The sequence below is a fragment of the Meleagris gallopavo genome, chromosome 10, assembly GCF_905368555.1.
Source record: "Meleagris gallopavo chromosome 10, MGAL_WU_HG_1.1, whole genome shotgun sequence".
Classification (NCBI taxonomy): Eukaryota; Metazoa; Chordata; class Aves; order Galliformes; family Phasianidae; genus Meleagris; species Meleagris gallopavo.
Genome location: NC_139413.1, coordinates 24486660 through 24499225, shown reverse-complemented (window position 1 = coordinate 24499225; position 12566 = coordinate 24486660). Strand labels below are relative to the sequence as shown.

At 41.0% G+C, this 12566-nt stretch overlaps 1 protein-coding gene across 10 annotated transcripts in view; it reads left to right on the top strand.

The window, feature by feature from the left end:
• The window catches only part of GLIS1 (GLIS family zinc finger 1), a 180255-nt gene that overhangs the window by 82147 nt on the left and 85542 nt on the right, over positions 1–12566 (top strand). For all 10 annotated transcript variants that reach the window (XM_085231385.1, XM_085231381.1, XM_085231391.1 and 7 more), the window contains one exon: positions 5175–6276. In XM_085231385.1, the coding sequence (XP_085087511.1) occupies positions 5175–6276 (1102 nt within the window). The remainder of the gene's footprint in view (positions 1–5174; positions 6277–12566) is intronic.

Below are 12566 nucleotides of genomic sequence, written 5' to 3'. Positions count from 1 at the left end.
AATAGTCACAGCGAAAGGAAATATGAACTATAGTTTGGTCTTGGAAATCTGGCATTTTCTGATTTTATTGCACATGTTTATGTCTTATTTCCCCTTTTCTATTTACTTCTGGGTTAAGAACATCTGTGTTTTTAGGAAGAGGCACACAGCAATATGGTAGAGAAGCGGAAAGAGCTGTTTGTTTGTCTCTTTGAAAAGAACAAATAATATCCATGTCACATAACAAAATACTCTGCAATTGCTACAGAGATTTGTAGATGATATTGCAGCTGTATTCAAGCGTACTTCCTCCCAGCTTTTTTGTGATTCAGTGTGGGATTGCCACTTACTACACTTTTTTATCCTGTCAGTGAGGACAATTATGAAACAAAGATAATTAGGGCTGGAGCAAACAAAAGGAGGAAGAGAGAAGTACACTGCTTAGATCTTTTTGAACCTTTTTGTAAAACCTACAATGAGGAAATGACAGATACCTGCATACCATGGGTCACAGTACCCACCCTTGGAAATACGAACCCCTTCCAGTTCTTGTTTGAGAAGGATTCCCAGAGCAGCATAAAGGATTGTCTTCTGCATAACATGAGAAAGTGGCAGGTGACAGGCCAAATTCTATGCCTTTACTTTATAGCATGGTCTAAAACCTGGAGGTTCTGCTTCCTAAGCAACAGTTTGGAATTTTCCTTTCCATTCCTTTGTATGTTGTCATGCTCTATTTGTATGTCTACCTGGGCAATATTGCCTTGGTCTGCATAGGATTCACGAGGTAATGCCGGTGCCCAGCAATGGACCCCTGAGATACCGTGTCTAATTTTATCCTCACACACATGGTACAGAACCAGAACCTTGGCATGTGAGAGAAGGTGACAGCAGCTGGGATGATTTCTGTTCGCAGTGTTTGTGACAGTAAATGTTCTTGACAAACAAGTAACAAAAAACAAGAGCTTTCTCTGAAGATCATAGAACAGGAGAACATAGCTGGAGTGGGGGCAAATGCCCATCATGTTCCAGTGAATTCAGTGGGAGCTGAGGGTGCCCTGTACCTCCCCCAGATTTCAACCTTCCTTCTCTGATACAGGAGACTTAAAGGGCTGGAACTGACAGATGTCAGTGCATAGAAGACAGTGCAGATGGTTTGGTTGCTCTGTCTAGCTCTGGTGACCAGCATGGAAACAAGGGGAGATACAAATTCAAACAAGTTTTCAAAACTGATCTATGAACCACTCTGCTTTTCTTGGATATGCAGCGTCCAAAGAAAACCCAGACAAATCAGAGAGCATTTCCCCTGGCAATCCAAAATTTCCCTCAGGATTTGGGGTTATCATTAGCTTTGTCTTTTTTTCCCCTTGATGCACTGAAACTTGTTATCACCGACAGCTTCTCTCTGAATCACTTTATGTTGTAAACTGCGTTCTGGCAATGACTGCTTAACCCAAGAATCACAATCTCTCTTCATCCTGGCCCCTTCTTTTCCCACTCAATTAATATCTTTTAAGTTGTGCAACATAATTGCTGCTGCACGCTATCTATGAAGGCGATGTGTGTGGGACTGGAAAAGTCGTAATACCTTCCTTACCACAGCTGGAGTCAGCACTCAGCTGGTGTTGGCCTTTTGTCAAATAATCCATTATCAGATGGAGCAAACCCGCCCACACTGTGCATATAAAACCCAGGGAGGACATTGGAGCAGTCAGATAGTGTTGCAAAGGGTCTCTGGATGTGCGGCAGAACAATCCCCTCCAGCTTCTTAAAACTGTCAGTTACCACTGCTTGCACATTTACAGTGGCAAGTGAAGGAGTGTCCGTTTGTTTTGTAAATAATCTGGAGATTTCAGATACTGTGGTCTTTTCCTCTGAGGGCAATAGGGAACTGCAGCACTTCTGGCATGGTGCTGCTGGCCTCGTGCTCTGGCTCCAGTTACCACGTAAGGGAGTCTCTTTGGAAGCACTGTTTTCCTGTCCTCTGAGAGGCTGCTGTTACCCTGTGAAGGCCTTGGATTCAGCTTTTGTGTGCTGAGCAGCAGTACTGTGGCCTCAGACCCGTACACAGATGCTCCCTGCAAAGGGATATATATTCATGGGGTATGTTCCCCTTCCAGCCCACTCCTGTCCACTCCTGTCCATGTTCACTCAGTGGAAGCCCCCAGCACGGCTCAAGCAGGTCTGTGTGTCCACACAGTGCTCTTTATGCTGTCCTGCAATCTGCTGTCCCTCTCGCTCTCTTCTTGGCCATTTGTTTCATATGAATTGATATTTATGTCCAGGGATTATAAAGTCCTTAAGATGACACTGGCTATGTGTAGCAGCTCTGGAACCTGATCTCTGGCTGTAACAGCAAGATGCCATGGCAGGACCAAATAGCATAACAACATGGTATAAGGGATGCACGGTGTGTTTCAGACACCTTGTCTCTCTCTCACATCAGTTTTGCTTCCCCGCCCCTTCTTCCCATTCCCCAGGCTGGAAGAAATCTGCAGGGTTTTCCCTAGAGTTGTGATGGCGAAATTCTGCCAGGAATACAGTTCACTTTCAGGCAATTTTGGCGTTCAGTACATCACCACTTGACCATCAGGAAACTGAAACAAAGCCAGATTCTCCCTGCAAAGTTAATGATTGCAGGATATGTAAAGCACTTAGTGCTAAGGAGAAAGCTGTAGCACCCAGAAAGGCGTTGTTTCTGATCTGCATGAGCAGTCTGTACTTACCAAAGTGTAGTCAAAGCACGGATAAGAAGGCTCTGGCAATGAGATGCTTGAATTTAGTGCCTTCATCTCTTTTGGAAAAAGGTTGAAAACTCTTCTCATATTGAACGTTGAAAACGTGTCTCATATTTCGTGCTGTAGCTGTATCACAACAGTACAGTCCTGATTCTAAGTAAGGTCTTGTGCTAGAAATGCAGACTGATGTTGTTGGGAACTTGGAGAATGTAGGTTTCAGATGACAAGGATATCTGAATCCATCCTGCAGGTATTCTGCACTGACTCCTGCTGGAATTCCTCACATGGATTTCTGGCAGGATGGGAGCTTTACATAAAGCTTAATGGTCTGACACCAATTATCACGGGCTGAAATATAAGGATTGTGTAAGCTTTATGTGATGTGAGAAATGTGTTGTGTTTGTTTTAGCCCGAGGCTTTGGGACCACTAGGCTGTGGTACAAACTGAATTATTTTGAGGAGTTCTCATACAGAAAAAGCTAAAGAGTAGGAAATCTCATGCCTGGCATGGAAGACTGTAAAACCTTTCTCAGAAAGCCTCTAAAGCAGCATACTTTCTACAGAGCAGCAGAGCTACAAGCTAGCAAGGCAGAGTTTCCCAAACATGTGCAATACGGGTTTTTACTAATGCTTATGCCACATATTTTACAGACATATGGTTCTGTAAATGTTAAAAAATAATGTATGAATACTGTGTGTTTTTTTTTTAAACTCACCATCTGCAAAACCAGGTGCTTTAAGTTTACCCAGAGACCAACTGTGCAAACCTAAAGGGAGAAATTATAACTAATGGATTATGGAAACCTCTAAAATTTTTAAATATAATCTTTTTAAACTTCTGGTGGCAAAATGCAAGATCTAATTGTTCCGTAGCAATGAATGGTGGGGAATTTCATTTCTCTCATGTCCTTAAAGCTTTTTATATCAAGCCCTACTGGCTGCTGACTGTTAGAGCTTAGAGACCTGTCACCAGTGGATGTATGTTGCCAGCTGTGTGCCTCAGACTGATATCATTCTTTGACAGCTTTCATTTGATGAGCAGGAAGTCTTTTTGAAGCTTTTTTAAATTTTATTTTTATTTTCTAATTGAGAGCTGTTACGAAGAAGGAGTTAGTAGTTAGTAGTGGTTCCAGCTCCTTATGTTTGTGGTGGTCTGATGGAAGCAATAGAGATGAAATCACCTAAGTCAAAAAATAAATACTGTTTACTCAGCAGCTCTGCAGTTTAATGTATGAATATGCCCACAATATCTTAAGCATATATGTTTCTTCTTTTGAAATGTGTCAGATTTGTCAGTTACAGCAACACAGAGTTGCCTAACGGCCAGGTTTTCTTCAGCTTTTCTGGTGATAGCATCAAAAAGCATAAAATTCACTTATATGGAACATTTCAGCATAAGAGCCCTAGAGGACCTCTCTGGAGGGTTTATTAGTTCAGGTACAGCTTTCCTGCACACAGATGTACTGTTTCCTCTTACAGGCCTGGCACGTTGCTGCATGGTGAAGCCATAGCTTAAACCCAACCACGCTTTAGGGATATGTTAAGGTACTTCCACTGGTCCTAACCAACAACAGGCAGCTGGGTCATGCACAGTAAACGTTTATCACTGAGATTATTATTATTTTTTTTCATTTTAAAGCATAGGCCAATTGCTAACTGCTTGGAGGAAAATGTTAGAAAAAAGTGTTTCCTGGAAGTCTTGCTGAAAAGTCTATGTGGGATTCCTGCTTCCTGAGTGACTGGATTCAGCAAACATCAAAAGATGTTGAAAATCACTTCTGCAGAACCATCCTTTAGCTCTTGTAGACCTGGGCAGATTATCATATGAAAAATGGAAATGAAAATGTATAGTCTTTCAGTGGACTTTTTCAGTTATCTTTTGACTGATCTCTCATCAGCTCTGGACCACTGGTTGAAATGAGCTATCCTTTATTCGTAAGCCTTTTTTTTTTTTCCTCCACAGATCTTACTCTTTTTTAATTCAGCGAAGCACAGATCTCTGTCACGTGTAAGCAGAATTCAGCTATAGCCTTTTTGGGTTTGTGTGAACAAGGTTGCCACGGAATTTTCCCAGTGCACTTTGAGGAAAATACTGATATTTGAATAATTAAAAAAAGCCCAAAGCTCTCAAACTTCATTCTCAGCTATTATTTTGCCCAATCTATTATGCATTGAAAACCTAGATTGTGATTGATGAATTGCCCGTAGCAGTGGTGGGGAGACTGGCTGTTCTGTGCATAACTCACTGTGTAAAATTAATCCTGTGTAAAATGATGCTGCCTTTACAGGGGTTGTAGAGGAAGCACTGCAGAATTTTTTGTTGTAATTGCTGCATTAGATGAGCAACATTCGGCAGAGAGCGAGTGCTTCCATTCTCCAGGGCTTTACAAATGTTGTGTCCTGTACAAAAACGATAAATCCTGTGGTAGTTGGTGATGCTTAATACAAACTATATTACAGGTCACCCAGGTTTCAAGACTCAGTAGATTCTGCTGCTCCATGCCTGAATGGAAGTCACCCGGCTCAGCAAATTAAACAAGAATGTCCCGGTGATTATAAGGTTCTGTCTGAGGCTTCCATGCACAGAAGGATTACGGAGGGGATGGAGCTGAGAGCCTCTGGTAGTCTGCATCCCGAAATAGACCTAATGAATAATAGCTTCACAAATTCACTTTCTTCCTACTTGTTTAATAATGAACACAGCTCCTCCCCGAGTCCGTTGTCACTTGGCACCCCTCAGCACTCGGCTAGGCTACAAGCAAGCAACCTGAAGAAGAGATGCATCTCTGTTGTGCCGTCTTCAGCCGAAGGAATTGATATTGCAGCTATCATCCGCACATCACAAACGTCACTGGTCACCTGTGTGAATGGACTGCGAACTAATTCAGCTGGCATTTCCTCTCATCCCGTGGAGATCAGTCATCACAGTGCTCAGAAATCCTCTCGGCCCCAGTCTTGCTCTCAGCCTGGAAACCCTTGCAGTATTCCCTCCCCTCCAGCATGTCTTGTACCTATTTCTACTGAGTGTGACAGAGGTGACTGTGAGCAGATACAAATGCAGCAAGTTGAGGAGAATGGAAGTCTCAGCCTTATGATGAATGGTACTAGCATTCCTCATCAAAACACCTCCCACAGCGCACAGAAGGTGAGTTTCCTAAAACAAGAACCAGCTGACGATTATTCCTCCACCACTGATCTTTTCCGACATCATCAAGGGCTGCCTCCCCCTTACCATCTACACCAGCAGCTGAGCCAGACCCAAGGGACGCTGCCTCACTTACATGCCTCTATGTCTCCGAAATCCCTTCAGCCCAGTGAGGGGGATGAGCAGGACCTCGGCAATGGCAAACAGGTCTGTCGGTGGATTGACTGCAGTGCCACTTACGACCAACAAGACGAACTGGTCAGACACATAGAAAAGACCCACATTGACCAGCGGAAAGGAGAGGACTTCACTTGCTTTTGGGCAGGCTGCGTCCGCCGCTATAAACCCTTCAATGCTCGTTACAAACTGCTGATTCACATGAGGGTTCATTCTGGAGAAAAACCAAACAAGTGCATGGTAAGTCTGGAATATGTTTGTTTGAATAGAAGCATATTACTCTGCTCTCTTTTTTGCTCTCCCTTCAACCTTATTCTAATACAGTTGTCGTGCTTTCCTGTAACAATCTGCAGCAGGCTAAAGGAGAATTGGAGAAAACCTTAAAATAGAAGGAAATGTTTGAGTAAGAAGCACTGTGGCTCTTGGAAAAGGGATTCGGTTTCCTTATACGAGAGCTTAACTTTAATACAGCGCTTTATTTTTTTAATATTCATTAAAGCATTAATAAAGTGATGATCAAAGCACACAGCAGTCACTTAACGTAAAACAAGTCACTGAGCCTCGGGTGACTTTTTTAATCGAGAAACATAAAACACATCTAATGAAATTCTTTTCATTCCTTCAGCTGAACAGTAACCCATAGACTTGGTGAGTGCAAAAGTTTCAGTTGGTAGTTTAGGAAAGAAAAAGAAACTTGTTAAGGGATTTTAAATAGTTAAAAGAATAGAAAGAATATCTTCAATTACATTTTCAAAGGTTCTCAGGGACTTTTTTAATTTGTGAAACAGGGCTTTAAAAATAAGTAAAAACCATTGTTCTCTTCTGATCAAGAAGATGTAAACAACATCAGTGTTCCAAAAAGAAGATCTTGGGAATAGCACCATCTCTGCATCTGCCCACCATGATGACAATATGGCCAAACTAAAATAAAAGTTAATGACTTCCATTAAGCTTTCCACATGTTTGAGACAACAATGATATAAGACCCTGTCTGAAACAGATGAAGCAAAACAAGTTTGACATAAGCTTCCAAATTGGGCCATGAAATTTGGAAAGTCTTATTTGTAACACCCACATGCGCACGCGTGTGCGTGCATGCACTTATACATGCACACACACACAGACAAGTCCAAACAAAGGAAATGTCTCTGAAAGCAGGTTGCTGTTTGTGATAGGCAGAATTTTTGACTATATGTCTATTTTATTGTTTTGATCAGAGAATGATACAATGGAAAATGTTTGTAAGGAAGATCAAGACAAACTTTTCCATGGCAAGCTGTAGCTTTGTATGGAGCAATAGGAAAGCATGCTTTTATAAAAAGTTTTTTTTTTTTTCATTTGTTCAGGGATAAGCTTGCTGGCTTACAATGGGTGTGTCAGGGAAAAAGAAGGAAAAAACATATTCAGTGTTTTACCAAATGTTTTAAGGTTTTTATAAGTGATCACACCATTATCTTCTATCTGCTATCAAACAAATGAAAAATATTATCTTAACATCTGCACTGCTCAGTGGATATTCCCACAAATAGTACTGGAAATAATGCATATATTTCGAGAGCACCACCACATTGTCCAAGATAAAATGGAAAGTCTCTGAAGACTTACTTATTTATCTCAGCTTTGAGTGAATGAACCAACTCACTCATTTCCAGAAGTAGCTCCGTCCATATTTAAAAGCACAGAGGATTTTGAAATGCCTATAAATATCTTTGTTTTGGTCGTAAATCACCCAAGAATAATGAATGTTAGTTGCTTTTTACCAAACAAAAGCAAAGGTAAGCTGTGGAAGCTTGCAGATTTTATTTTAGCCTTCTTTTTTGTTTGACTGTTTTTAGCCATCTATAATAAAATCGGTCTTCTCCCCACTTTTATCTCACAATTCTTAAAAGAAATATTTAAACATGAAACCCCAATTAGCTTTACTATCATGCTGAAAGATTCGCTGGACTCTATGGGTGAGGGAAGTTTTGTCTTTTTCTGCAAAATAGGTACTTGACAGGTATTGTATAGCAGATTTCTAATGTTACATTCCCATTCCTACAGGAAACTGGATAAACCAGAGACATTAAATCATGTAACATCCCACCAAATGCTAAAAACTTCCTCCTTTCAATTCCGTACATCTGCCTCAAAGAGCTGGCTTTTGGTAACATCACAAGGCTCAACATTATGAATAGGTTGGAAAAAACTTTCCATCAGCTATTGCAGATAGCCTTCATGACACAGGTATATAGCCTTGGCATATAAGCACATAGATGTGTAATTCCAGGAGACAGTGTAGTTGTTCCCCTACATGAGATTGCCTCTGTCATAATTAGGAGTTTTACCTTGCAGAACTTGCACTTAACTCTTCTGTTCCCTGAAGAACACTCTCCGATATCAGCAGAGTTATCGGTGTATTAAGTGTTACAAGCTGGAATCCTGTGTCGGAGCAAATGTGGATCCAAGAGGGCACACAAAAAGTATGTCCTCTTTGCAAGCTTAGTTTTCTACCCTGGAAAGACCTTGATCTAGCAGGGACAAGATCCAAAGCTGTAACACAGCTTCTTAAAGTTATTAATATCAAGACGAGATTATTTGCCCAGTGAATTCCATTCCATTTTAAACAAGGGTTGCTGTGCAGTGCTTCAATGTGCGGTGATGTCATGTCATTTTAAATGATGGCTTCTCTTTTGATGTGGTAATAATTGTGCTGATATTCCTGCAAATTAAGAAGGTAGTTCATTCTGTGTCTATACAGCCCTGAGATTTTGTTTCATTTTTGCTGTAGCTCTGTTGAAGTAACTTTACATCTCTTGGTATTTGTAGTGGAGATTTTCTTTCGCTATTCACAATTACCCATTGTAGTTTTTTTAAGCCCTTGATTTTATTCCCCTTGGTAAGATTACAGGCTGTGAGGTACCAAACTGCTCGGGAGAAGCGAACAGCAAGCAGCCCTCCACCACCATACATAAAAGTATTTTTCCATGTAAAATTATTAATTTCTTATGGCAGGCTTTGCTACTATGTACTGTAATAGACAAAGGAATTTTGGAATTCAAGCTACTTGAGAACAGGAAATACATGAGACATTTTGATTGAAAAGTAAATGGTTCACTAAAACTGCAGTTAATCCTTTTATTATCTTTCCAACAGCAGTTTCCACAATACTTTCATGAGGTAAGCTTCCTTCAGTCCAACTGTAACACTCTCATCGTTACAGCTGGTTTAAATTTAGCCAGTCTGCTTCTTTCTTTACTACAGACGGTTGACAAGCAAAACAGTATCTGGTGCAAAGAAGTACTGATGTTGCAGATCCATATTCTGCTTGCTGTGTTTCGTTGCCAAAACCTGTACTATGAGTATACTGTTTTCGTACTCAGTTAAATATTCTAATTTACTGGTGCCTTCTCGTCATTGTGTCCCTCAGTTTGGTTTTTCCTTGGGCTCTGCAAGTAGTCTAAAGGAAACTACCTAATCTCTTTGCAATATCCTGTTATGTTTCATACTTAACTCATGTTATTTTAGTTTTATTAAATTTGGGGTTCATCTGCATTATAATCAAAAATATATCCAACAAAAATAATGATGCAATGCCTTTAAGACTTTTACTTCTGAAGATTAATTTCATGCTTTTTTAGATTTGATGTCCCAGACAATTGGAATTTTGATTGTCTGAGACAGCAAAAATTAGCAAGCTTAAATGGTTTTTATTTAAAAAAAAATCGTTTCTCATAGCTGCATCTTTTGCTGTCTTATAGTTCTTCCAATAGTTTGGTGGGTAGAACACTGCTGATCCCTAAATATTGCATCCTTGGTTTAAGCCCCTGCTTGTAAATGTAAATTTCATTGTCTGGAATTGTTTGATTTGGAAAAATCCAAACATGGCTTATCAGCTCATCCTCTTGCACTTCTGTGGCTTCATAAAGAGCAGCAGATGAAGTTCTCATCACTGCAAGCTTATGTGTTCAGGGAAACTCTGTCGCAGGCCTTCACAGACCTGAGAGAAGATCAATATATTTACCTTTATGGAATCCCTACATATGCCATTTATGTTTATAGAAATTGAGTATGGTCACATTTGTGCCATCCCTGAAGGGAGCTGGATGGTGATAACAGCCATTGTTATTCTTTCCAGTTCACGTGTTTCAAAGAAACAAATGCCTCCCATGTGCATTTCAGCCCTGCCTGTGGGCATTGTGTTTCTTCATAGGTAGATAAGGCTTTGAAGCAGGATCTTTTCTTCTTGCATGTGTGCAATATATTCAGTTTGGGAATAGTCTCAGTGCTGTGATTTGGGTGCTACATCTATGCACTGTGAAACTCAGCACCTGTGCTTTTTGCAGTCAACTCTTGAGACCCTGAGGGGGAGGCACTAAAGGTACTGCACTGGTGACTCAGACGATAGGTAACTTACCTAAAGGCACCTTTAGGCAATTCCAGCTTACCAGCGCGGCTCCTGCGGTCAAATCACTATATCACACCAACTAACCGTGGGCAATTCTACCTATGAAACAGATCCTTGTACAGATTGCAGGAGAGATAGTGGGCCCGCTGTGCTTCCTGTTATTTTCATTGTACACCTCTGACGCAGCCGGTTTCACGTGGCATAGACATAGAAAGTAAAAACTTTCAGCTGAGTATGAGAAGGTGCTGCCTCTGTAACACATGATGGACTGAGACCTGGTTAGCACACCTGTGGGCAGAAAGGGCTGATTGAGCACAATGGTGTTACTGCTGCTGAGGAAACCAGTGGGGAATCTCAGTTCCCAAAAGACAAGTATTATTCTGTCTGCACTCAGTGGGGAGCCTGTGTCCAATAAAGCAATGTGGGCAATACTGAGATCTCAATGGGCTACATCTGGTGAGTCTGAGAGTCCTGCATCTGCAGGGAGGAGAAGTCTGTGTGCACAAGCTTGCATGCTTTGGAGTTCCTTCACCTAAACAATAAGTTTCCATGCCTGACTCGAGGGAATATTGTGGAAGTCTGCAGTGTTTTCATCTCTTAATGTGGATGGTGTCATGTGCTGATGCCAAAGTGCATTATTAGCCTCTCTTTCCTTTGAAGTCAGTAGTAGGAAACATCCATTCTATCAAAGCTGCCTTACCGCAGATCTCTTTTTATTAGGTTTTTCTGATGGCATTTCCCGATACTGTCAAGGAACTGCACTATTAAAAACACTGTGATTAGAGGAGAAGTAGACGGCAGAGCAGTGGCTTGGTGAAAATACAGTGTTTATTTGTTTATGAAACCCACTACAGATTACAGGATAGTGCAAATGGCTTTAAAGATGCACTAACACTGGAGGGCAGGCTGTTAAATGTCACCATGTTGGTTTACCAGCAACAGCTGGTGAATTAGAATTCTTGCCTGTCCACAGCAGAACTCCTGCCTGGCAGATCTTGCAGTTTGCTCTGTGCCTGGGCTTGTCCCGTACTTCACTGCTGTAGAACAAGAACCTAAACTGTTGTTCTTTTTGCAGACAGGAGGCGTAGTGCAGTAGTGCCATGCAGGGTTGTGGTGTCTTCTCGGGCTCCAAACCTGCCTGCTGGAGCAGAGTTGGTGGTGTCTTCCCCTCTGGATTATCAGCTTCCCACCATGAACATTGGGAAGAACGTTTAGGACATTCTGTGAGGTGCATCAGCTTTATTGCAGGGTGATAGAGAAGGGTGCTGTATACTGGTATAGCGTGGGACTTCCACAGAGGGGGCTTTCAAATACATACTTTCTTAGCTTACAAGAGAATTTAATTCCATCAGGTTTTATTTAATTTGACTTGATAAATGATTCAGTAATTGGGAGCCTGGTTAAAACATAATAATTATTTTTGGCTGCAGTCTTCCTGGTATATTTATGCAGAGCTAATGGCTGCTTGTAGATACTGCTGTTCATTCTGAGATAAAGCAATGACATCACCACAACATAGCGAGTATTCACTCTATGAAACTCACTGCCATAAGATATGATGGAATTATTTAGTACTGTTATGGTTTCTCACAGCGCTGGATAATTTCCACTATTAGAAGTCAGAATATCCTCAAGCTAAGGTGTCAGGGCAAAGCAGACAGAGTGGTTTAGGTGGACTTGTGGCACAAGGATGGTTGTTTATTTCCATGTTCCAAAACAGAACTTTTACTAGATATTCAAGGCCAATTATTTCAAACCAGTAGCAGAATCATTGCAAAACAGTTTTGAGTGGAAAGTTGTCAGTGAAGCTGGATCACGTTCATTTTGGAAAACAAAATGATAGGGGAACAGGGAATGGGACTGGGATTTTGTTACTAGTGGCATTTCTTAAACAGTGTACTATTTTGGAAATAATGAAACGTTTCTGTAATTTAACTCATCTTTTTTGACTTTCCACTTCAGAATGAAAAGCATTGAACAAAGAGGCTTTTTACGTTGTGTAAAACCTCTCCCTCTTTGATTTATCTAGTGTTTTTATTTCATTAAAGCAGTCTCCAAACAATTGTATTTCAGCTCGTCCTGAACTGATTTCTTCTCTCTTCATTCTTCAGTGTTTTGATCTGCCTGATGAAAAAAAAAATTA